Genomic DNA, 23,989 nt, shown 5'->3' on the forward strand with positions numbered 1-23,989 from the left:
ATCATGACTTCTACCTTGTCCTGTCTTGGACTGCTCACTCTAGAGAAAGCCAGAGTGTCATGAGGACACTCAAACAGCCCATGGAAAGGCTCGCAAGAGAAGAACTACTGGCCTCTTGCCAACAACCAGAACCAACTAACGGCCAGGCACATGAGTGCGCTACCTTTGAAGCTGATGATCCTGCACCCCTAATCAACTGATATGACAGCAGCCCTGGCACATACCTTCACTGCAACCTCATGAGACCTAAAGCCAGATCAACCCAGAAAGTCGTTTCTGAGTTCCTGATCCACAGAAACTGTGGAGTAATAAATGTTTATTGTTATTTTAAGCTACTATGTTTTGGTATAACTTATGCAGCAGCAATAGATGAATAACATTATTTTTTTAATTCTTCAAACATTGAAGATTCCTTCTTCAGGATGTCTTACAAGCAGAGACCATGCTTAGAAATTCTTACAAAAATTCCCACAGAATCCACACACCAAAATCTAACCCTTTTAATCTGGTTTCCCGCTGGTATTAAATGACATTAACATACTGAATCCAGCTTTCAGTTAACCATCTAGTAATTTAGAAATAAAAAATCATCATGAACGACAGTTAAAAAAGAGAAAGAAATGAGAACAAGAATTATTGGATGATGCACAGATATAGTTAGCATATCCGTAACTTATAGTCAGTGTTATCCCGTTTTTAATTGACTGTTGAGCCATGAGTCAACTATACATTCAGGAATACTAGATAAAAGCTGTGCGGGAAGATCAGTAAAAGGGATTTAGGCCTATAACTCACAGAAGCTTCACGGGGATCATCTGTTCCCACTAAACTGGCGAGAGGTTAAACGCACACACACACCCCTCCATTATATATACTTCTTAAACTACAGGGGGAGGAGTTAACTTCCAGTTAGTGCTTCCAAGTGCCAAATAATGATGCTATCTCTTCCCCGGGGTTCTGAAACAAGTAGGTAACAAATAGACCAAGAAGACTGGCGTTTATCAACTTCGTTAACTAAGAAAAGCTAACTGCAAGCACGCGTCTTGTTCTTGAGACTAAATTGGGCTCCCTCTCCTGCCCTGCTGCCTAGAAGGTTCGGACCAAACCCAAGCAGGGGAGCCAGAAAGTTCACGTTTTTCTCCTTCCTGTCCCAGTGGATTTATCGGGGGGACAGAAGAAAGGAACGAGACAGCCTCGAATGTCAAGTAGGCACTAAGAGTGAAGCAGAGAGAAGTATGGGGGACAGGGGACTCACTAGCATATGCTTTGGGGATCTGAGACGCATCAAAATCAAATGACCCGAAGCTCTACCCACTCAGAGCTCTGGTTACTAAAAGCCTGAAAACAAAGCAAAATAGAGCAAAACAACTAATTTCTATCCACTGGTCACACCGCAGAACTGCTGATATTGGCAACAGGAAGACTAAAGCAAAAATAAAAACAAAGGAAAAGAGCGTTCAGGTCACGGTGTAGATGAGGGTGCGAAATGAAAAACAGACCCTAACTCCAAGTCAGCTGGAAGGACGGGCAAGCTCGTCAGCTGCTAGTAAACCGCCGCGGCCCGCGGGCTCCGCACGAACCGACCAGACCCCAACACTGGGCAAGGGGCAGCCCCGGAGGCAAGCCGGGCCAGAACCACACCCTCCACGGAGCTGAGACGTCCTCGGATCCGCCCACAGAGTTGCCCCGCCCAGGTCCGGGTGACTCCTGAGTGCTCAGCCCGGCCGGCCGCCCGCCGGCCAGGATACTTGGGGCGGGGGACGAGCGGGAACCTGCCCAGCAAAACGTCAACGTACCCCCCCCCCCCAGTTCCTACCTTACCAGCGCCGGCTGCGGTGGCGACTCCGAAGCCCCAGGCCAAAGGAGAGGGACCCCCACCCCCCGACACACCCCGCCCCACCAACTGTATGCCCGCTGGGAAACGTAGTTCTGCGCCCGGATCCAGAGTGTCTACCCACCGCTCCGCAGCTTTTGCTTAGATTTGCATTTACTTCCTGCAAGGCTTGCTCGTCGGCCCCGCCCCAGGCTGCGCAGTGTACCCTGGGTGCTGTAGTCTTTGTTCGGTCTGGTGGTAGGCCGGTGGGAAGGAGACGCACCGTAGAAACTGAACCCTCTTACCCAATTGGACGCCGTCCCCAGTACGCTTCTGCGCAGTTTGTGGTGGCGTGGTAACGCCTCGGGGAAAGGGAAGCGGACGGCATCTGGAGTCGCACCCTGTGGCTATTTTCTACTAACAGGATTTGGTCACTGGTTCTTCATCTTTTGTCTGTTGCACGCATCCCGCCCTCCCCACTTGCTTCCCTACTCCTTGGATCCAGCCCAGTGGGCACTCACGTCAGTTCTCTGACCCCGCCGTGAGCCCCGCTCCGGGTCCCCGGGCGGGCCTGGCACGGAGGCGGTAACTATGGAGAATATGGCGGAGGAGGAGCTGCTGCCCCTGGAGAAGGAGGAGGTGGAGGTGGCCCAGGTCCAGGTCCAGGTCCCGACCCCGGCCCGGGACTCGGCTGGGGTCCCAGCTCCGGCCCCGGATTCGGCTCTGGACTCGGCTCCGACTCCGGCCTCGGCTCCAGCCCCAGCCCCTGCCCTGGCCCAGGCTCCGGCCCTGTCCCCGTCCCTAGCCTCTGCCCCTGAGGAGGCTAAAAGCAGTAAGTGCAGGAGGCCCAGATCTTTCTGCCGCAGAAAAGAGAAAGTGCGCCTTGCTGGGAAGTAGGGGAGACCCTTCTTCACCGGGATGGTTTTTATGGGGCAAGGCAGGTTTAGGGAAATGGAGGGGAGGGAAGAGAGGCCCGTGTAGCGGCTAAAACAAGGGTACAGAGTGGGAGACGGCATCTTCATAAGCCACGAGGATGTCACGGTGAGGGATATGCGGAGGGCAGGAATGCTGCAGATAGAAGGAAATAATGAGGTTAAGGGCTTTTTCGTAAAAGGGAATCTTTTTAAGGTACAAAAATAGGAAGTTACACATAATTTGGTAGTTTCCCACAGTCCAGACTACCGTGGTTAACTAGGTTCTTTGAAATGTGACATAGTAACCGAGGCAACCTGTTTACGGTAGTGGATCCTAGCTGCCAACATTTATAAACCATTACTGTCAACTAGCTTTTCTGCTTCGACATACACAAGGAGATGAGTTTTTCTCATTTCAGTTTTTTCCCCCCTATGGGCAGCTTGCTTCCGAAGAGATTTTGAGGCTGAGTAGTAGTTTAGAAAAGAATCGACTAAATTTATGGATGTTTTCACCCATACATAAATACCAATTGAGTTTTGTACTCCATTCCATCAGAAATAGACTGTTGAGAATTAATGGCCCATATTATTGTGCTTCTCAATGTGCCTGCATGTTTTCTAAGTGGTGGTTTATTGGACCATATAGGAATTTAAAAGATTGATGAGTAACACTTTCTTAAGGATCTTCTAAAATTTTTAAATGTAAGGTCTAAGAAAGACTTAATGTAAGTTCTTTTAACATTTAGTTTGTGGTCATAAATTGACCTTTATGTGCTTTCTGAATTGGAATTTAAAATAATCTTTAATTCATTATTTTTCCTACTTCTAGGCCAGTTTTGAGTTTAATATTTATAAAACATTGGATATAGATAGGATTATTTTGCAGTGTTGAAACAACATACAAATTGTTATAGATTTCAGACTAGGTCTAATCACAGGAAAGAAAAGCCAGGATGCTTGAGGTAAGCCCCTTCTCATCATATAAGATCAGAGCTTGTAGGTACAAAATAAAGCCAGTTGTTTCTTCAACTACAGTGGGTAGGGATGGGGGAGGCATGGGGAGCTGTGGGGGTTCTACTCTCCTAAGTAGCCTCCTACCTCACTTCCAGGTTGTATTTGTTTATATTAGTCAGAAGTGGTTCAGCAGCTTTAGGAAATGCATGCATTCTCCACCTCCCCACCATCAAAAATACGTTAAACATAGTAAAGACTTATCTGTATATTCCAAAATTTACAAATATGTAATTTGAGGAATGCATACCATATGGGAAACTGAAAATGCATTAGTAGGACAAATATGTAATGATTGAAAAGTCTGAAATGCATTTGAACTAATACATGTATTAATCACATTTTAAAAATTATTTTTAGTTGGTCTAATTAGTCCTTTGAAATCAGTCATAACTAGGTAAGATGAAGATAACCTATCTGAAATAGAATTGAAAATTGAGGAAAAAGTAATACAAGTTGTAAAAGACCCTCCTTGCATGTTGGAGACATCTAATTTAACAAGAGGTTTGCCTGTTGACTTCTGGATTAATAGTGTGTTACAAAAAGCAGATTGAGTATTTTGCATACAGATTGTCTGATACGTATTATCTTAAACCAGAAGGTGATTTCAGAGATGTTTATAGGCATATCATGAATTTTTAGATGTTCAAGAGTTTCTTCGGTAGTGGACCACAGGATTTTTAGTTTTCTAACTTAACCAAACTCCTTTCCCTTATTTTGTGTTATTTAATAGAATAATTTCAATAGGCACGTCTTTATTGATTGCTGTTTATCTTGTCTCACATACACAGATCTTTGAACTCTGGAACCGAAAGCCTTTATGGTTACAAATTAGATAGGTTAGTTTGTACACACGGGTTCATTTCTGGAATGTTACTGTCTGACCTAGCAAAAGATTTTTATGAAAGATGAAAAAGTTTTACCTGTTTATAGAAATTATATCTCATTATAACTCATTTGACCAGTATCTAATATAAAAAATTAACCAATATTGTTTGTTGCTCCTTTAAAAATAAAGTGAATAACCAGGCACAAGCCTATACCCCCAGATTCTCAGGAGGCTGAGGCAGGAGTATTGCTTGAGCCCAGGAGTTTGAGGCTGCAGTGAGCTATGATTGAGCCACTACATTCCATGGAGGCTGGGTGACAGAGCAAGACACCATCTCTAAATAATAATCATATAAAAAATTACCTTTTAATAAATTTGAGCAGGAATGTCTGATAGTGCTGAATTGGATTCCAAAATTATTGACACAGTGTGCTACTGCATCCAAAAAGTCTAACGATTTTTTTAACTTCTTGTTTAACAAACTTTAGTGCCGCCTATCTGCAAGTTACTGCATTGGGCACTTGGCCATCAGAAAGATGAGCAAGGAATAGGCCTTGTCTTCCTGTTGCTTATTTGTGGGGAAAGTGAACAAGGACACAAATTATACAAATGGGTAAACGAACTGATAGTGAAGCTCAGAGAGAAGTAGGCAAGAAGATGCTAATATCAAGAATTGAATTTTAAAGTCTCAAGGTTTTAAATTGTATAACCTAATAACATAATGTTAGAGGGCTCTGTGGTTTATCCCACCATCTCCTGTCTCCTTGGGCTCTTTACCTATCAGTTTCTCCTAATCTTAATATATATTCAGTCCCCACTTTGTAATTGTTCCTTTCCCTTGGAATGCACATATATTCAGGTTCCCCGTACTTAAAAAAAGCAAGTTACAGTCTCACTCATTTCCTTTTTTATACCATCAAACTTCTCTAAAAAAGAAAAACCTAATTTTCTGTATTTTATTTCCCCTTCCAATTCTGTTTCTACTCCGAAACGCCTCACTGAACCTGCTTTTTCAAAGGTCACCAGACTTGCTTTCTTGATCTCTACAACTGTTTGTGATACTTTGTTGAACGTTTTGTGTTTATAGACTCTTCTCCCTTGGCTTCTGCATTATCTTGACTCCCCTTACCATTTATTCTTTCTGAATCTACTTTTCTGATTCCTTCTACTTAATTTTTCTTATAAATATCTACATCTCTCATACCTCACTACCAGATTTTATCTATGTATAATAATCAGTAGCGGGTTCAGCAACATTGAGAAATGTATCCCTTACCCACTCCAATCAGAACATGTTAAACATATTTTAGACTTATGCATGTTATTTCCAAATTTACAAGCATTTTAATTTGGAGAGTGTGTAATGCTTGAGAAACCTGAAAGTGCATTAGTGGGACAAATATGTAATGATTGAGAAATCTGAAATGCATTAGAATTAAAATATAAATCATGTTTTAAAATTAATTTTACATAGCCTAGTTGTTTGAAATCAGTCATAACTGGGTAAGACTGGGTCGTGGCTTTTTCTCGTATTTTTCACACTTTTCTTCTTAGGCTTTCTTATTTATTCTCATAGTTTCACCTAACATGTTACTTACGATTTATATCTCCAGAATCCCTCCTGAGCTCCAAAAACAAATCACCAGCTGCCTATTGTACATTATTACTGGAATACTGTTCCAGTAGTACATCGAACACACTATGTCAAAAACTACATTTTCCTTTCTCTTTTCCTCTTCCTTTCTGCCAAAAGAGTTTCTTCTATCTTGTTTGCTTAATAGTACCATTATTCTCAACCACATAAACTCAAAATCTTAGAATCATCTTTGATTTTATCCTTCACCTTTACTTCTCATATCCCAAGTTCTGTTACTGTTTTTTTTTTTTTCTTTTTTAACCTTTTATTCTGTTTCTTCCCATTGCTGATTTTCTCTGTTACTGATCTTTGGTGTTACTGGCAGAGAAAACCTCCTGAAACTCATTCAGATTATACAATTCACTTCCTCAGAAACCTGCAGAGACTTACCATTACCTGAAGAATAAAGTTCAAACTAACTTGCATAGAATTTATGCTTTCCTTGGTCTGTACTGCATCTTTGGCTGCACATATTTCTACTGACTCCATCCCCCCAAATATACCACATTCCAACCAAGGGTGGGGTGGCATGGTTGTATATTTTATACCACATGCATTTGCTCATGAGGTTACTTCAGTTTATGAGGCCAGTTAGCAAATCTCTACTTACTGAAATTCTATTCATACCTGAAGTCTCAGTCAAGTGGCACTTCAGTAAAGACATTCTCAGAGTTACTTGTTAAAATTAATTATTCCTTCTTCTGTATGCCTGCATCATACTACATCTAGTGTTCATTTCATCCTATCTCATATGATAGAAGTTGACATATTGCCTTTTCCCACCTGATTGAAAGTTCTTTGAAGATAGAAAACATGGCTTACGTTTCCTTCTTCAGTATTTTGCATAGGAGAGAAACATTTTTCATAGAATTATTTTGACCAATTAGATAAAATTTTCAAACTAAATTTATGCAATGGGGTTTCCCCCCAACTTTTCATTCTGAAGCACACTTGTTATTTTATAAACCAAGTTGTGGCAGTATTCCCCATCTAGGTCCATAACACTGTGTTATAGAAAATAAACTTCTATACGACGTGATCAATAAAAATGGAACTAGAATACAAACTGTTAAAGCATAATCTTCTCATTTTTTTTTTTCCAGAGAGACACATCTCAATTCAAAGGCAGCTTGCTGATCTAGAGAAGTTAGCTTTTGTAACTGAAGGAAATTTTGACTCTACCAGCTCATTGAACTCAGATAATCTTGATGCAGGTATTTCCATGTTTGGGGTTTTTTTTTTTTTCATAATTTCTAGTAATTTATCATCTTTGCATTCATGAAAATAAGTTTGATAAGAGTAGACTTGTTTATTCTTACTAAACTAGAACAGTGGTAAAATACAGTTTTTTATTTAGGAAATTGGCAGCCGCTTATGTGCAGAGTTGCTATGGAAATAAGTTATTTTACAACTCCTCGAGACAATTACAGTTTCACAGATGTCTAAGGGCTGTCTATTCAGCAACTTAGGAATTGCATTTGGCTACAAGTAACAGAGGTCCCAAAAAACAGTGTCTTAAAAGGTTTATATTCTGCCAGGTAAATGAAGTCCCAAGATAGGCAATTTAGGGCTCGTGCGAGAGTCGCGCGTTATCGGTGCCCCACACTGCTCTCTTTCTGCTCTACTGTCCTCAGTGCTTGGTTTGCATCCTCAAGATCACTGACTGCTTGGTTTTTTTGAAGTAGGCAGTGTAAAAATAAAAATTGTACATACACTGTATTACACTATATGTGAAAGATATTTGTTGGGTTAAAAATTATTAATATGAGCTGAGAGGTATGATAAGAATAAAAAGAAAAAAATTACTAAATGTGTTGTTATTGATTCTTGCTGTATATTTTATTGCTTTAAACCTGAATTTGAAATATAATTCTTTCATCTATACTATCAAAGTTTTTGATATACATTATATTTCTAATTAGACATTTTGATGATACATAATCTTTTTGAGAATATGTTAATAAACAAGGAAGAACTTGTAAATTCAGTAATGGATACGGTGACTGTAACTATGCGCCCAGTCTCAGAACAGCAGTTATATCAGATCCCATCTATTCCTTCCACTTCCTTCTTCCATTTTTCTAACTCCACATATTAACTGTTTTTGTTGCTGCCAGTTTAGTAGAGGAATACCACAGCAGATACTTTTGCTCTTTGTCCAATTCCTGTCCTTTTGGGAGTGTAACTGCTGTCCTTTCAGCTGTCCAAAATACAGAGTGATGCTCTCAGTGGCAGAAAATTTGGCCAGAAGGATATCATACAGTTCATCACTTCTTCAACCTCTTTGTTCCCAGTAACAACAAACACATCAGCTAGCCACAGAGAGGAAAATTTTAGGGTGAAAAAACAACCACTGATCATGTGCTACAACAATTACTGTGAACTATCTCCTGGGTCAAGAGTAATGACTTCTCCCTGAAGTTAACAAAGACTTTAAGAAGTAGGCAGGGGAGACCCCATTAACCTCTTTGTAGCTGAATCCAGGCATTAATAACTAGAATATTCTGTGGTTTACTGATTCTTTTTTCTTTTTAAGGCAACAGACAGGCTTGTCCATTGTGCCCTAAGGAAAAATTCAGAGCTTGTAATAGCCATAAGCTTCGTCGTCACCTCCAGAATTTACACTGGAAAGTCTCAGTTGAATTTGAAGGTTAGTATTTTTGTGCTGGCAAAGAAGTAATATATATGAAATTCAACATTTATTACCAGTTTTGGCATTTTATCATGACTATAATCAAATATTTTCAGTTTAAAATGTGAGGGGTTTAATGCCCTCATTTCTAATGTATTTAATAAAACACCATATAGCTTTATAGGCAGTAGAGATCTATATGACACAGTTTAGTTCAGCAAACATTTATTATGCATCTGTTGTATACTGAGTACTCTGGCCCTGGGAGTCCATTTTGCTTCTTGAACAATGTTTTAATAAGTTTTCCTTTTATTTTACACATATTTTGGAAGGTATAGTACATAGTAAAACAAGAAAATAAAATAATTTGTATGAATATTGGAAAATACAAGATAATATCTCTTTTTCTGCTGATGGCTTAAAAAAATCTACTAGAGTTAAGAGAATTCAGAATGGTGGTGGGATACAAGATAATTCAGAAATCTTAGCCATTTTCTACTTCAGATAAATGGAAACAGAAACAAATATATCAGTTATATCATGATAAAAATGACACAATTTGAGGGAATAAGTTGAACAAGATGACTCATCATGAAAAGAATAAAATCAAAGGACAGAAAACGAGAACTTTTCAAGTTAAAGGGCTTCCTAAGTGAATTATGTGAATTATTATAGCATTTTTGGGAAAAGATCTGACAACATCTTTTAAAATTAAAAATACACATATCCATCCACCACTCAGTTCCTCTGCTAGGAGTGCCTTAGAAGTAAAAGAATTGAGGTTGGACACAGTGGCTCATACCTATAATCTCAGCACTTTGCGAGGCTGAGGCGGGAAGATCACTTGAGGCCATAAGTTCAAGACCAGCCTGAGCAACACAGTAAGACCCTGTCTCTATAAAAAGTAAAAAAATTAGCCAGGCGAGGTGGCCTGTGCTTGTAGTCGCAACTGCTAGAGAGGCTCAGGTGGTAGGGTTGCTTGAATCCAGAAGCTTGAGTCTGCAGTGCCATAGTTGTGCCACTGTACTCCAGCCTGTGCAACAGAGTGAGACACTGTTTCTTAACAAAAAAAAAAGATGAAGAAGTAAAAGGATCAACAGGCACGGATAAATGTAGAAGGATATTCATTACAATATTAGTAACAAAAACTTAGAATTAAAAGAGATGATTGAATAAATTATGGGTACATACCATGAAATATTATGTAACCATTGAAATGAGTATATTAGATATATACCAGGTAACTTAGAAGTATTTCCATGGTCAACTACTAATGAAAACAGCAATATATAGGGAAGGTGTTATAATATTCCATTTGGATAAAACAAAAAGTCCCACCCTCAAAAGAAACCTAAGTATCAATCTTAAACATACGTTTATATTTGTGCATGATTATGTGAGCACAGAAATTGTAAAGTATGGTTGGAGTGTCAACCAGCCTTGATAAAGCAGCTAGTAAGAGACACCCAGAAAAGAAGTCAGAACTATGCTGGAACTATTTTGTTAGTAGTACTGCTAAACAGATTATCCCTAGTTATTTAGGGAAAGGGGAATTAGATACTAATTTAGGGGCCATCCTGTCTTTTAAGTTTAATTCTATATAAGAATGTATGATAAACCGGCCGGGCACGGTCGCTCAAGCCTGTAATCCCAGCACTTTGGGAGGCCAAGACGGGCGGATCACAAGGTCAGGAGATCGAGACCATCCTGGCTAATGCGGTGAAACCCCGTCTCTACTAAAAAATACAAAAAACTAGCCGGGCGAGGTGGCGGGCGCCTGTAGTCCCAGCTACTCGGGAGGCTGAGGCAGGAGAATGGTGTAAACCCAGGAGGTGAGGCTTGCAGTGAGCTGAGATCCAGCCACTGCACTCCAGCCTGGGCGACAGAGCGAGACTTCGTCTCAAAAAAGAAAATAAAGAATGTATGATAAACCATACTGACTTCTTATGGAAAAAAAAAGCTCTCATTTCAATTAAAAGGATCTCTTTCATATTCTTTACTTAGATTATTGTGTTTTTTGTTTGTTTGTTTTTTGTGGGGTTTTTTTGAGATGGAGTCTCGCTCTGTTGCCCAGACTGGAGTGCAGTGGTGCAATCTCGACTCACCGCTACCTCCGCCTCCCGGGTTCAAGCGATTCTCCTGCCTCAGCCTCCTGAGTAGCTGGGATTACAGGCATGTGTCACCACACCCGGCTAATTTTTGTATATTTAGTAGAGATGGGGTTTCACCATGTTGGTCAGGCTGGTCTCAAACTCCTGACCTTGTGATCCGCCCACCCCAGCCCCCCAAAGTGCTGGGTTTACAGGCACGAGCCACCGCCCCCGGCCTCACTTAGGTCATTGTTTAGCCTTTAGGTTTGGTCTCCCTCCTCCAAGTTTTTCTCTTTTCTTAAATATTTTCTTGTGGTATTTCTTTACTTACTTATGGATGTGGTTCTCTCATGTACATTAGGCTGTTGGGTTCTTTCACATGGTATTGATCTGGTAGATGGTGAAGATATGATAGTTTTTTGTCTCGGTGAGCAGGTTTCAAAGTGGTTGACAAATAATTGAAGGTAGAAACAACAAGATCTGCTGAAGGAATGGATGTGAGGTGTGAGAGAACGAGCCAAGAATGCTTGGGTTTGGGACTTGAGCAAGTAGAGAAATGGAGTTGGCCTTTACTGAGCTGGAGAAGAGTGCATTAGGATCAAGTGTGGGAAAGAAGGCCAGAACCAGAAATTGTGGAATTTAAAGGATGGGATGCATCTAAGTGGAGATGTCAGGTAGCCCATAGGTTATATGAATCTGGAGTTCAGGAAGAATATGGGGCAAAAGATACGCATTTGGGAGTTGCCAGAAAGCAGATGATATTTAAAGCCATAAGATCAGATAAGTAACTAAAAGTACATATTGATGGAAAAAAGAAGTCATCCAGGACTAAATCTTGGAGCACTTCAGCATATACAAGTAAGAAATGATCTGATCTGAGGTATAAGAAAAAAGGCGTTAGAGATGACTTACAGGCTTTGAGTTAAGAGCAACTGTAAGGCATTATCATTTAAAAAAAGTAAAGAGACCTGATGTGGGATAAATTATCAGTTTAGTCTTGACAGGTAGGTTTTGAGATGCTGACTAGATAATCAGTTACATATCCTTAATAGGCAATTGGAAATAGGGATCTGGCTCTTAGGAGTGAATCAGTAACTAGAGCTATAATTTGGGATTCCTTTAATTGGAATCGTGAAAGGAGCTTAAGTTGCCAAGGAAATGAGAAAAAAGTCCCTTAGCCACCCAAGCCTGTGGAATATCTACATTTTTGGGCATGAGAGAAGGAAGAGGACCTGTAAAGAAGATGAAGAAGGTTGGGAAGAAAACCAAGATAGTACCATGTCATAGATGAAGAAGGGTCTGTATAATGGCAAATATATCAATAGCATGAGGCAAAGATGAAGCCTAAAAAAAGTCAAGGTGGCAGAGAATAGGATAAAGCTGAGTCCCAAAGACACTAAACGACTAATCCAAGATAAAACAAGTAGTCATGGTGGAACCAGAATTCAAACCTGGATCTCTCTGTATTTGTGTATATAGATACATATACGTAAATATGTATACAGAGACATGTATCTCATGCATAAAAATTATATAAACTAAAGCAATCTCATTTGAGTAATTATGACATTACAAATATAAGGTTAGTTCCAATTCTTATCAAATAAAACTTGCTTATAATTTTTGATAATTGAATATTTCATGAATAGTGATATGATAACCAGCTGTTCTTTATTCTAGGTTACAGGATGTGCATCTGTCACTTACCTTGTCGACCAGTGAAACCAAACATTATTGGAGAACAGGTGATCCGATATTAGATTTATTTTTAAATTTAGGCCTTTTTAAAGAAAGCGTAATTTTTACTTACTGTGGAACTAAAATGTGTATGTTCAGCAGTGTAGTTTACTCTAAAATTCTGTGTCTGAGTCCTTTCAGATTATCGTAATAAGAAAACTATCATAGTATGAAACTGTCATAGTATGAAAAAAATAATTGCTATATTGAAGTTCTCATTTTATAATTTTTAGTTTAAGTCAGATAAATTGCTCCTTTGTGTTCAAAATGAAAATTAACTCATTTACTAATTTTGGAATGGAAAATTTAGAGAGTAGTTTTTTCTCTTAAAATTTTGGTCATGGAATAGAAGCTTCAATTTCGGTGATTTAGTAAATATCTTAGTGTGTTTTGATTTCATTCATCTTCCCCAAATCCTTCCTTTTAAGTTCAATCTTAGAGAATCAAGAAACTTTCTGAAATCTTAGTAACTTTTTAAAAAAATACGTGTGTTTTATTTTTAGGGTAGATTTGATCTAAGGGGAATACAAACTATAAAATTTTTTAGTGACACTATCCTGAATGCATATTCACGTAATGAGTTCTCATTATTAAATTTTATTTTGAGTCACTAAAAGCAGCATAGTGTTGACAAAAAGGAAAATATTCTGAAAGTAGTAGTCAAAATAGATTCTGGTCCATCAACCTAGTCCAAGTACATATTTGAATATGATAATCACAGTACCGTAAAGAACCTTGGGTAATGTACTTGACGGTTTTCTATTTGCTGTAAGGTCCCAAGTAAAAAGGAGTTAGCAGCACTAAGAGTAAAAGGCATCAAAACTAGGAAAGAGCCGTTGAAGCAGTCTTTTTGTTCTCAGCTAAAGGAGAAATTATGAAGTGAGAAATTTTTTACTTAGAAAAGTACGCTTCTAATTATGTCTCTTAACATTCAGTGGGGTACTGGAGCTGGCTCAAATTTTCAGAAATCTTTCAAGCTGGTGGTTTAGTATGGCCACCATTAAAAATCAAGTTATATAAGCCTAGAAATGAATGAGTTATATTAAAAAACAAAGATAATGAATGTTTACCTTTATCATTGTTCTGCTGCATTTTAATATTATCTGTGCACTTACAGTTATTTACATCTATTATGTCTGCTGGGTGGCAGTGCTCTGTAATGGTATAATAATGCACATCTCTTCCTAAATTCACATTCAGTGATGTTACACTGATAGCTTAAAATCTCTGAGAGTTGTAGTTTGAAATTGGCTATGGCAGAGTATTTATGCCACAGAAATCTACAAATACTACAAATCGGGGCTTTATTTTCCTGGAGAGCCAGTTAATAAACATTTACCAGCACACCACTCCTAATATTATGCCATTTTTAAATGCAACTTATAGAAAGTACAATTATTTTCTGATTGGAATGAATGGGGAAAGCTAGGAAATTAAATTTCTGGCCTATTGTAAAGTAAGGTTTAAAAGTATATATAAATACAGGTAAGGAAGTTAAGATCCTTTCAAAGTCACATGGCAAAATTAAAATTATCTTCTATACCATTAAATCCAAGACACTAATATACTTAAATTTGTAAACTTATACTTCTATTTCATTGTCTTAGTAACTTATTTAAATTAAATACTCTGTTTGATAGATATCCAGTAAAATGGGAGCCCATTATCATTGTATCATTTGTTCAGCAACAATCACCAGAAGAACTGATATGCTAGGACATGTTAGGCGCCATATGAATAAAGGAGAGACTAAATCTAGTTATATTGCAGGTAAGTTGAGCAATCTTATTAACATATTAATATGTAAATCCTTAAATAATGGTCCAGTTATTATTTTCAGACATCAGGCAGATAAAATAATGCTGATTTAACCAAATGATTTAATTCACTAGTCCATTACATCAGATTTTGGTTTCTTTCTGTAAGGTCTCCAAAAACATTTTAACATTCTCAACATATATATTTAATAAATGGTGTAGAAAAAGTAAGTGACACTCAAGTGACTATAGATATTTTAATGAAAGATTATAGAATTGTCTTCCCAGTGACAGCTTTTATACCCTTAACTGTCATGTATGTATTGTTAGAAAACACTAGGAAAAAAGATACAGTGAAATAAAGACTATTAGTGACATGAAATTATTAATAGCTTGTTACTACTTAGAGATCCCTTCTCAAGAATTAAATTAAGCACTAATGGCCCAAAGCATGTATTATATGTAATGAGTAACTTCTCTATGTCTAGAATGGCACTATGTACCATTCCTTTAAGAACTGAAAAAAAAAATAGTCACTGAATTAATTTCTATAAAGCTTGATTTTCTCACAGAACCTAAATTGAGAAAGGCTGATCTTGTGAGATATGTGACATACCTCCTCACTGGGTAAAAAAGGATATGTAACACAGTGCTAGGGAAAGATACTATTATTTGGCATTTTAGAAAGAAATATATAGTTGCCATTTAGTTAACATTCTGACTGTAATGTTATCAAGAAATCCAAACATACAGGATCTCAACTGTCTGACACAGCACATATCTCATTTCTTAAATATTTAAAACATATACGCATATAAACACATCAATATTTCATCAGTTTATAGCGAAACGATTCTAACATATTAAATGTAAAATCATTTTTTCATTATAGCCATTTCAATGTAATTTGTGACTTGAAATCATTATGAGAAAATATTCTGAAGTCTCCCATGTTCAGGAAATAGAGTGATTCTTAGTAAGCCTTGCTAGCTAATGGAATGCAGCCATATGGAGATACTCATTTTCTAACAATTACACCATAGTAAAATATATGTAGCAAACAATGTAGTGTTTGATGAAACACAAAGGTGTTTTAGGATTTTGTGCTTTCCTAGGGTGATTGTTCTTAGGTATCATAATACACATGTATTGATGTGCTGGGCAGTCAAGATAGTAAATTAACTTTCATTAATCAGATGTTTAACTGAGTGTTACTCTTTTGCAGAGAGTGCTGAATAAATCAGTTCTTTGGTTTTGGTTTTTTTACATCTGCCCAACCGTTTGCATTAACACAAAATAATATAAAGTTATTTTTCAAAATGTATATTGTTTTAGATGTTTAGAATTATTTTGTATTTTCTTGGAAATCTTTTGTTTGGAATTATTTTGTGTTGCCCTGGAAATCTTTTCTTTTTTCTGTCTTAGCTTCCACTGCTAAACCGCCTAAGGAAATTTTGAAAGAGGCAGACACGGATGTACAAGTTTGTCCCAACTATTCTATACCTCAGAAAACAGATTCCTATTTTAATCCCAAAATGAAACTAAATCGGTAAGCTAAATTGAAAATAGGGTTATGGGATGTTTCAAATTATTGTAAATGTACCTTCTCTTAACCTTTATGTTCTAATATGTTAAAATTTAGAACTAGGTGCAGAATAAAAATCATCTATCTTAACATTTTTCACAGAAGGATTGTTTCTTTTTTTCTATCAAGCCAATGTCTTTATTAGAGAATAAAATAGGTCTAACTTTATATAATTACTGAACAAGCTGGTACTTTTGTGAGCAAGTTTTGTTTATGAATAAATAAATACTTATTAATAAAATCCAACTAGATTCATAGTTTAATTTCACATATTTTTAGTTCTTATAGTATTAAATTAGGAATATGTTTTTAGGTCTCCTTTTGAAATAGTTTGTACAGTAACTAGGAACTTCAATTCACTATTCTTAAATGAAATAAAATCTATGATGGTGAAGCATGGTAAAGTAAAGTTATTTCAGATTATGATTTCCTTCTAGGCAGCTAATATTCTGTACATTGGCTGCTTTGGCTGAGGAACGAAAACCCTTGGAATGTCTAGATGCTTTTGGAGCCACTGGTAAGTGAGGACACTTTTTTGGAACCACATTTTATTTATTTGATTTTACAGTATCTTTTCTTAGAAAATGTATATGGGCAGTGATGTAAAAAATTAAAGATCCAAGACAAAATTTTTAATTTTTTATTGTGAAAAATTTTAAATATATATTAAAGAGTATAGTAAGTGAGTCCTGTGTATCCATCGCTTACTTCAAAAATTAGTGGTTCATGCTCAGTCGTTTTATCATTGTCCTCATACCTCATGTCATAGTCTTTTGATATCTATTAATTTGAAACAAATAACAGATACATCGTTTCATCTGTATTTCAGTTGAATCTCTAAAAGGTAAAGATTTTTAAAAAATAAAACCACTATACTATCATACTTTAAAAAATTAAGAATAATTCTTTAATATAAATTGTTTAGATATGCCCAATTATCTCATAATGTGTTTTAAAAATCAAGTCAGAATGCAGACAAAAACTGTATTTCAATTGTTTGATATATCTAAGTCTCTTTTAAATCTATGGTTCCTTCTATCATTTTCTGTGTGTGTGATAATTATTTGTTGAGTTAACATGTCTTTTGACCTATAGAGTTTCCCGCAGTCTAGATTTTTCCTGATTGTATTGTTGTGGTTCATATAACATGTTCTTCTATCTCCTGTATTTTTGTAAATTGGCCATTTGATTAGATTCAAATACAGTTTTTTTGTTTGTTTTTTGTTTTGCAGTAATACTTGTTTGCTGCAATCAGGCAGCACCTGATGTCTGGTTGTGTCTCTTTTTTGTGTTGTGATGATCACTGCCTAGCCTTTAGACAGTAGAATAAAGTGAAATTTTAAACATTGAGAATATTTTTCTCAAAAGACTTAATAGTAGAGAAAAGAAAATAGAAACAGTAGAAAATTTCTAAAAAGCCTCTGTACCCAATCCAAGTCTTTCTTCATAAAGATTATAGGAATACACTTTTGGGGAGTTTGTGACAAAAGAGTGAAAGCATTAGTTAGCTCTCCTTCCTAAACTCTCCTCAGGGAAAAGTAGTGGTTAAAAGCATGGACTGCAGAACCAGACTGCCTGAGTTCAAATCCCAGCTTTATCACTTGATAATTGTATGACCACAGGAAATTGTGCCTCAGTTTGCTCATCTATTGAAAGAGGAGACTCCTGCCGCCACCGTGATGATCAGCATTAGTACTGTCTCAGTATAAATGTGGTAAAAGTGATGAGGTGATTTTTCTGATTATTTCCCAAGTCACTTGGATTTGAAATTTGAATCATGTTTTTACTCCTTGTTTTCCTGTTACTCTTCTCATATCTACTCAGCCACCAGGTCTGTTCTAATTTTTCTTTTCCATTATAACTCACATTTTCCATTCCATATCCACCAATTTAATGATTTCATAGCAAGCGTATTTCAGTAGCCTCTATATAGTACCCTTGTTTCCAGTCATTTCTCTCTTCCAATTTGTCTTGCCTGTTACTGCTGAACAGCTATTCCTCTGAAGCACCACATTGTTACTTACCAATCAAAAAAGTCATTCATCTTTATTGCCTAGACTCCAAAGTTCTCAGACTACATTTAATATCTTCCATATCTGATCCTAACCTGCTTGTCCAAATTTATTTCTCAGTATTTTTCACCATATCCTTTTACTTTACTCTTTTGAGACAAGAGTTTCACTCTGTCACCCAGGCTGGAGTGCAGTGGTGCCATCTATCTCGGCTCGCTGCAACCTCTGCCTCCCGGGTTCAAGCACTTCTCCTGCCTCAGTTTCCCAAGTAGCTGAGATTACAGGCACCTACCACCACGCCTGGTTGATTTTTGTATTTTTAATAGAGACAGGACTTCGCCATGTTGGCCAAGCTGGTCTCAAACTCCTGACTTCAGGTGATCCACCTGCCTCGGCCTCCCAAAGTGCTGGGATTACAGGCGTGAGCCACCGCACCCAGCTCTTTACTCTTTTATAAATCTGAAGTCATTAAAGCTAATATCTAAGGAATATATTTCCAGCCTCTTCTTTTAATGTGCCTTTGTAAACTTAGATCAGGTCTGGAGCAGTCATTGTGCATGTTTTGCCATTCCTAAAATGAGGATGTGAGAACTTACCTCACAAGCGTGTTGTGAAAATATGAAAAATACATATATATGAAGTCCATAACACATGGTATTTTTCCATTTATGAGACATGTGTATGGAGAAGATGGTCAGTATTTCCAATACATAAGGGGTTTACTAATCTGTGTTGGCTGGACTTATGTTGCCATCTGTGTTGGCTGGACTTATGTTGCCATCTCTCATTGTGTAATGAATGTCCCTTATGACTTTAGTAGATAGGGAAAAACTGTGAAAAGGGGCACTTTTGGTCTTCCTTTTAGATGATTAGAAATTCTTCCTAATCATTTGCTTACAAATTTGGTTTTTTGGTTTTGTTCTGTTTTTGAGATACGGTCTCAGCTTTGAGATAGGATCTTGGCACCATGTCAGCTCACTGCAGTCTGGACCTCCTAGGCTTGGGTGATCCTCCCACCTCAGCCTCCAGAAAGTAGCTGGGACCACAAGCGTGCACCACCATGCCCAGCTAATTTTTGTATTTTTCTGTAGAGATAGGGTTTTGCTATGTTGCCCACACTGGTCTCAAACTCCTGGACTCAAGTGATCCACCCGCCTCAGCCTCCCAAAGTGCAGAGATTACATGTGTGAGCCATCACACCCGGCCACAACTTTTTTTTTTTTTTTTTTTTTTAATTCACAACAGTGTTATGCAGTGTTTGAAAAGTGTTAGTCTAGAAAAGTTTTTCATATTTTGGTCCATGATGGTAAACTTCAGCAGAAGGAATTCCAACTTCCCATCCTCCCTTCAAGCAGAGTAATCCCATTTGTATAAAGTATTCCATGGTCAGAGAAAAAGCAAAAAAGAAAACATTTTTCACTATTCAACAAAATAAAAAAACATACATAGAAATTTTATTATACAAGGATCATAAAAAAGGTTTATAAGAAGTATTAGTGAAAATCTGTTAGACATATTTTTAGTTATAACCTTTCTTGAGAAGCTTTGTAGTAAGAAAGAATAAGATTCATGAAAACATTAAATTTTGAAATAATTTGTTATTTACAAAACTGTGTATTATCATTATACTGTTTTTATTCTTTAAAATTATTATTATTATAAAATTCATTTTCTTCCCCATTTTTCCTAAGGGATAATGGGATTACAGTGGGCAAAACATCTTGGAAATGCAGTCAAAGTTACAATCAATGACTTGAATGAAAACTCTGTGACATTGATTCAGGAAAACTGCCATTTAAACAAATTGAAAGTGGTGGTGGACAGTAAAGAAAAGGAAAAGAGTGATGATATTCTTGAAGAAGGAGAGAAAAATATTGGTAATATTAAGGTGACCAAAATGGATGCCAATGTACTGATGCATTTGAGATCTTTTGATTTCATGTAAGTAGAAAAAGACTTGCCATGTCACTTTCTAAACTTATCTGGAATTTTGGGGACGAGGGGTAGTTAAAAATTAAGACTGTTGTTGTTTATTTATTTAAATGAATGCCATTTTTTGGCCTAAGGTATGCAGTATGAAAATTTTCTAGTATTTGAAATAAAATGCCTGGGCATGTCACTTTTCCTCTAACCCAAATTTATTTTTACATGTCTCATACATCATACTATCATTTTATTACTTAATTTCAAAACAGAATTGTGTACTTAAAATAGATTTGCAATGTCCTTTTAAATCCATGGAATTTTATAATTAGAAATAATTACAATGGTATAATTTTTGTTACTAATATGACTTTAAAATATATCTATATGCTTTCTGATTTTAGACATCTAGACCCTTTTGGAACGTCAGTGAATTATCTAGATTCTGCATTCAGAAATATAAGAAACCTTGGCATAGTGTCAGTGACTTCTACAGATATCAGTTCTTTATATGCCAAGGCACAGCATGTTGCCCGGCGTCACTACGGATGTAACATTGTCCGAACTGAATATTACAAGGAACTAGCAGCCAGAATTGTTGTAGCTGCAGTGGCAAGGTACCAAATCGCCAACGGTGTACTTAGTGTGTTTTAGTATTTGATAAAAAGATAATATTACAAGAAGTACTTATTACTCAAAACATGCACAAAATATAAATCCTGTATTCCTTATCTGTAATACTGGTTTCTAATTTTACATGGTATCTGTTGTAATTTTATTTAAAAGCTTATGCCTGAAATATTCAGTTTACTCTCCAATTAAAATGTTATTGAAATAAAGTAGTAAGAAAGAAAAGATTAAAGTGAAAGTTAATTTCCAGTTTATTTGAGCAATGTAGGATAAAGGATAGCAATATGAAAGGAAAAGCAAAAATTGTTTTGTTTTGTTTTTTCGCCGTGTTGCCCAGGATGAAACAAACCTCCTGGCCAACATGGTGAAACCTCGTCTCTACTAAAAATACAAAAATTAGCTGGGCGTGGTGGTACACACCTGTAATCGCAGCTACGATTACAGGTTGAGGCACTAGAATCACTTGAACCCAGGAGCCAGATGCTGCAGTGAGCCAAGGTTGCTCCACTGCACTCCAGTCTGGGCAACAGAGTGAGACTGCCTCAGAAAGAAACAGTCATTTCTTTTATATCCATTCTATTTTATCTTCTTTATTTATATAGTTTGAATAAAATGATGGCTTACAAACTTGATTCTCCAAAATCATCTTACAAAATGGGAAGTTCTCTCCATTTCTCACCAGGATTGCCAAACAGAATTTAGAATTTGAAAACAGTTATTTTTAAAAGGGTGACTTTTTTGGAGCACTTACTATATGCAGATTATGCTGGAATAATATAATATAAACAGACATTGTGAGTATAGATATTGGATGATCAGCTAGCTCACTTGCCAGCCCTAATACTAGTTTCAGAGCATTTAAGTGGAAATTTGTACCTCAGCATAAATACAGATTATTAGACTTCATAGACATTCAGGGTTGTTTCTAATTACCTGAAAACTGATGTTTACTTTATGCATGCTAAGGACTGCACATGCTTAAAAATGTTCATAATGTAATATCAGCAAATTCAGAGTTTATATATAAATTAAATTTAGTATGTGACTGCAGAGTACATAAATGGTATATAGTTGAGCTTAATCCAAAAAGTCTATAAAATTAATGGTGGAAAGGAATTTGACTATTCTTTTTTCACTCAATTTTCAGTAGCTAGCATACTATCCTGCATATAGTCATTACTCAATAAACATATACTGTTTTGAAGAAGATTTTATAGGAAATAAAATAGATAGGAAGAAATGTGGTGGTGATGATAAGAAACAAAGTGAAAATGACTGAAAATCAAAAAATATTGCCCTATTGAGAGGATATCATAAGGGAAAGTATCTAGAAACTGAAGACCCTCCCAAGCATCTTTTCTTTCCTGTGTTTCAATTTCTGTAAAAGTTATAGTAATGATCTTTTAAAAGCACTGCTAATAAGAATTGAATTTTTCTTGATGTCCCGTAACTTACCCATAGTCTATTGTCCAGGTTAATATTTGTCAGTATAATGCCAAACAAGGGAAAATGATAAGCCCACAAAATAACTTTAAAAAATTTATTATAGAGCTGCAGCCCGATGCAACAAAGGCATAGAAGTACTGTTTGCAGTGGCTCTGGAACATTTTGTGTTGGTAGTTGTGAGAGTTTTGAGGGGACCTACTTCAGCAGATGAAACAGCCAAGAAGATTCAGTACCTGATCCATTGTCAGTGGTGTGAAGAGAGAATTTTTCAGAAGGATGGTAATATGGTAGAAGGTAAATTCAAGTTATATATTATGTTTAATTTATCTATAATCCTCCACTGAATAAGCCTTTATCACATCCCTAATTATACATATTATTGTCCTTTGATTTTAAAGATTACAGTGCTAACTTTGTTATTTCCTATACTGGATTTCCTTTTGTCAACAGACAAGACATTCGTGTGAGTTTATTAAAGTTATTTACTCATGCTGTACAATGTATGCTTTCTAGCTCTGCCTTCTATCGAAACATCTAGAAATAACTTAGTTTCCACTCTCAACTAATTTTAGGAACATAAGTCAGATTACTTTTTTTCCAGACTGTTACAAATCATTAATTTTATAAAAATAATTTTTCATGTTTCTGGCTGTGTATAAAAGCCATCAGTTATAAAATGCATTCAATAAACATTTATTGAGCCTCTACTATATGCCAGGCCTGGGGATGGGAAACAAGGAAAAAGCTGTAGTTTATGCCTTCATAAAGCTGTTTCTGTTTGTTTCAGTTCTGGGACGTGGAAACAGTTGCTCATTGTTTTGTGTTATGTTCTTGGTATTTTTTAATACGAATTTTTGAGTTTAGCACTTACTATGTTAAGTTGCAGATTTTTTTCTCATTTTGTCAAATTTTTTTTTAATCTGTCTTGCAGAAGTTTTTTGTTGCTAATTGAATGTTTATATAGTCTGGATTTTGCCTGTAGTTAGAAAGAGCTTTCCTATTCCTAGACTATTCAAAGTAGATTAGGTTGTATTGAATAGTACACCTTTCCTCCACTGATTTGAGAATACCTTCTTTATGTTATACTAAAATTCCACATGTATTTGAGTTTGTTTCTAGATTTTCTGTTCTGTTCCAGTGGTTAGATATTTATTCATACACGTCTATCATACTGTTTTGACTACGGAGGCTTTTCAGTGTCATTTAATATCTGTGATGGCAATCCCTACTCAGAGCTCTTTGTTTTCAGTGTTCCTGTATTGATCTTTTGTTAACCCCTTAATATAAAAGTAAATAATAACCCAGTTGGCATATTATTTTGATCACATTAAATTGGGGAGATACTGTGATTTTTGAAGCTTCCTACAAATATAATATGCTTTTCATTTGTTCAGGTACTTTAGTATAATGTTAACTGGTAGTGGTAATGGAGGGCATTCTGTCATATTCCTTACTTTTGGTTTCCTCTAGTGCTTTCTATTTTTTTTATTTTTTTTCAGATGGAGTATTGCTCTGTTACTCAGGCTGGAGTTCAGTTGTGCAATCTCCACCCACTGCAACCTCTGCCTCCCAGGCTCAAGTAGTTCTCCTGCCTCAGACTCCCAAGTACCTGGGACTACAGGCGTACACCACCACACCCAGCTACTTTTTGCATTTTTAGTAGAGACAGGGTTTCACCATGTTTGCTGGCTGGTCTGAAACTCCTGACCTCTAGTAATCTGCCCACCTCATCCTCCCAAAGTGCTGGGATTACAGGCATGAGCCTCTGTACCCAACCTCTAGTGCTTTCTGATTCAAGCATAATACTGGCTTTTCATCTGCAATACGTATCATTTATCACATTAAGGAAGAATACTTCATTTCCACTTTTATTGTATTTTGTCAAGATGTTGAATTTTGTCATAATGCATTTTCAGCATCTGTGGAGATGATTATATGGTTTTTCCCTTTAGGCTTACTAATTTGATTAATTGT

General features: G+C 36.7%; 2 protein-coding genes across 19 annotated transcripts in view; one reads left to right on the forward strand and one right to left on the reverse strand.

The window, feature by feature from the left end:
- SWT1 (SWT1 RNA endoribonuclease homolog) overlaps nt 1-2,036 on the reverse strand; it is a 126,687-nt gene extending 124,651 nt beyond the window's left edge. For 9 of the 14 annotated variants that reach the window (XR_007720470.1, XR_007720473.1, XM_050765599.1 and 6 more), the window contains exon 1: nt 1,500-1,595. The gene's annotated coding sequence lies outside the window, so the exon portion shown is untranslated. Of the gene's footprint in view, nt 1-1,499; nt 1,596-1,816 lie in introns of those variants that run through there. The other 5 variants (XM_050765566.1, XM_050765577.1, XM_050765558.1 and 2 more) reach the window with 5 other exon arrangements.
- The window catches only part of TRMT1L (tRNA methyltransferase 1 like), a 40,373-nt gene continuing 17,970 nt past the window's right edge, over nt 1,587-23,989 (forward strand). Inside the window, exons 1-10 of one of the 5 annotated variants that reach the window (XM_050765660.1) lie at nt 1,587-1,694; nt 7,307-7,417; nt 8,740-8,853; nt 12,606-12,670; nt 14,303-14,432; nt 15,845-15,968; nt 16,442-16,521; nt 19,708-19,957; nt 20,344-20,556; nt 22,119-22,309. In XM_050765660.1, the coding sequence (XP_050621617.1) occupies nt 12,614-12,670; nt 14,303-14,432; nt 15,845-15,968; nt 16,442-16,521; nt 19,708-19,957; nt 20,344-20,556; nt 22,119-22,309 (1,045 nt within the window). In that variant the 5' untranslated portion in view covers nt 1,587-1,694; nt 7,307-7,417; nt 8,740-8,853; nt 12,606-12,613. Of the gene's footprint in view, nt 1,695-2,077; nt 2,646-3,462; nt 4,578-7,306; nt 7,418-8,739; nt 8,854-12,605; nt 12,671-14,302; nt 14,433-15,844; nt 15,969-16,441; nt 16,522-19,707; nt 19,958-20,343; nt 20,557-22,118; nt 22,310-23,989 lie in introns of those variants that run through there. The other 4 variants (XM_050765678.1, XM_050765652.1, XM_050765669.1 and 1 more) reach the window with 4 other exon arrangements.

The sequence above is a fragment of the Macaca thibetana genome, chromosome 1, assembly GCF_024542745.1.
Source record: "Macaca thibetana thibetana isolate TM-01 chromosome 1, ASM2454274v1, whole genome shotgun sequence".
In the NCBI taxonomy this organism is placed as follows: Eukaryota; Metazoa; Chordata; class Mammalia; order Primates; family Cercopithecidae; genus Macaca; species Macaca thibetana.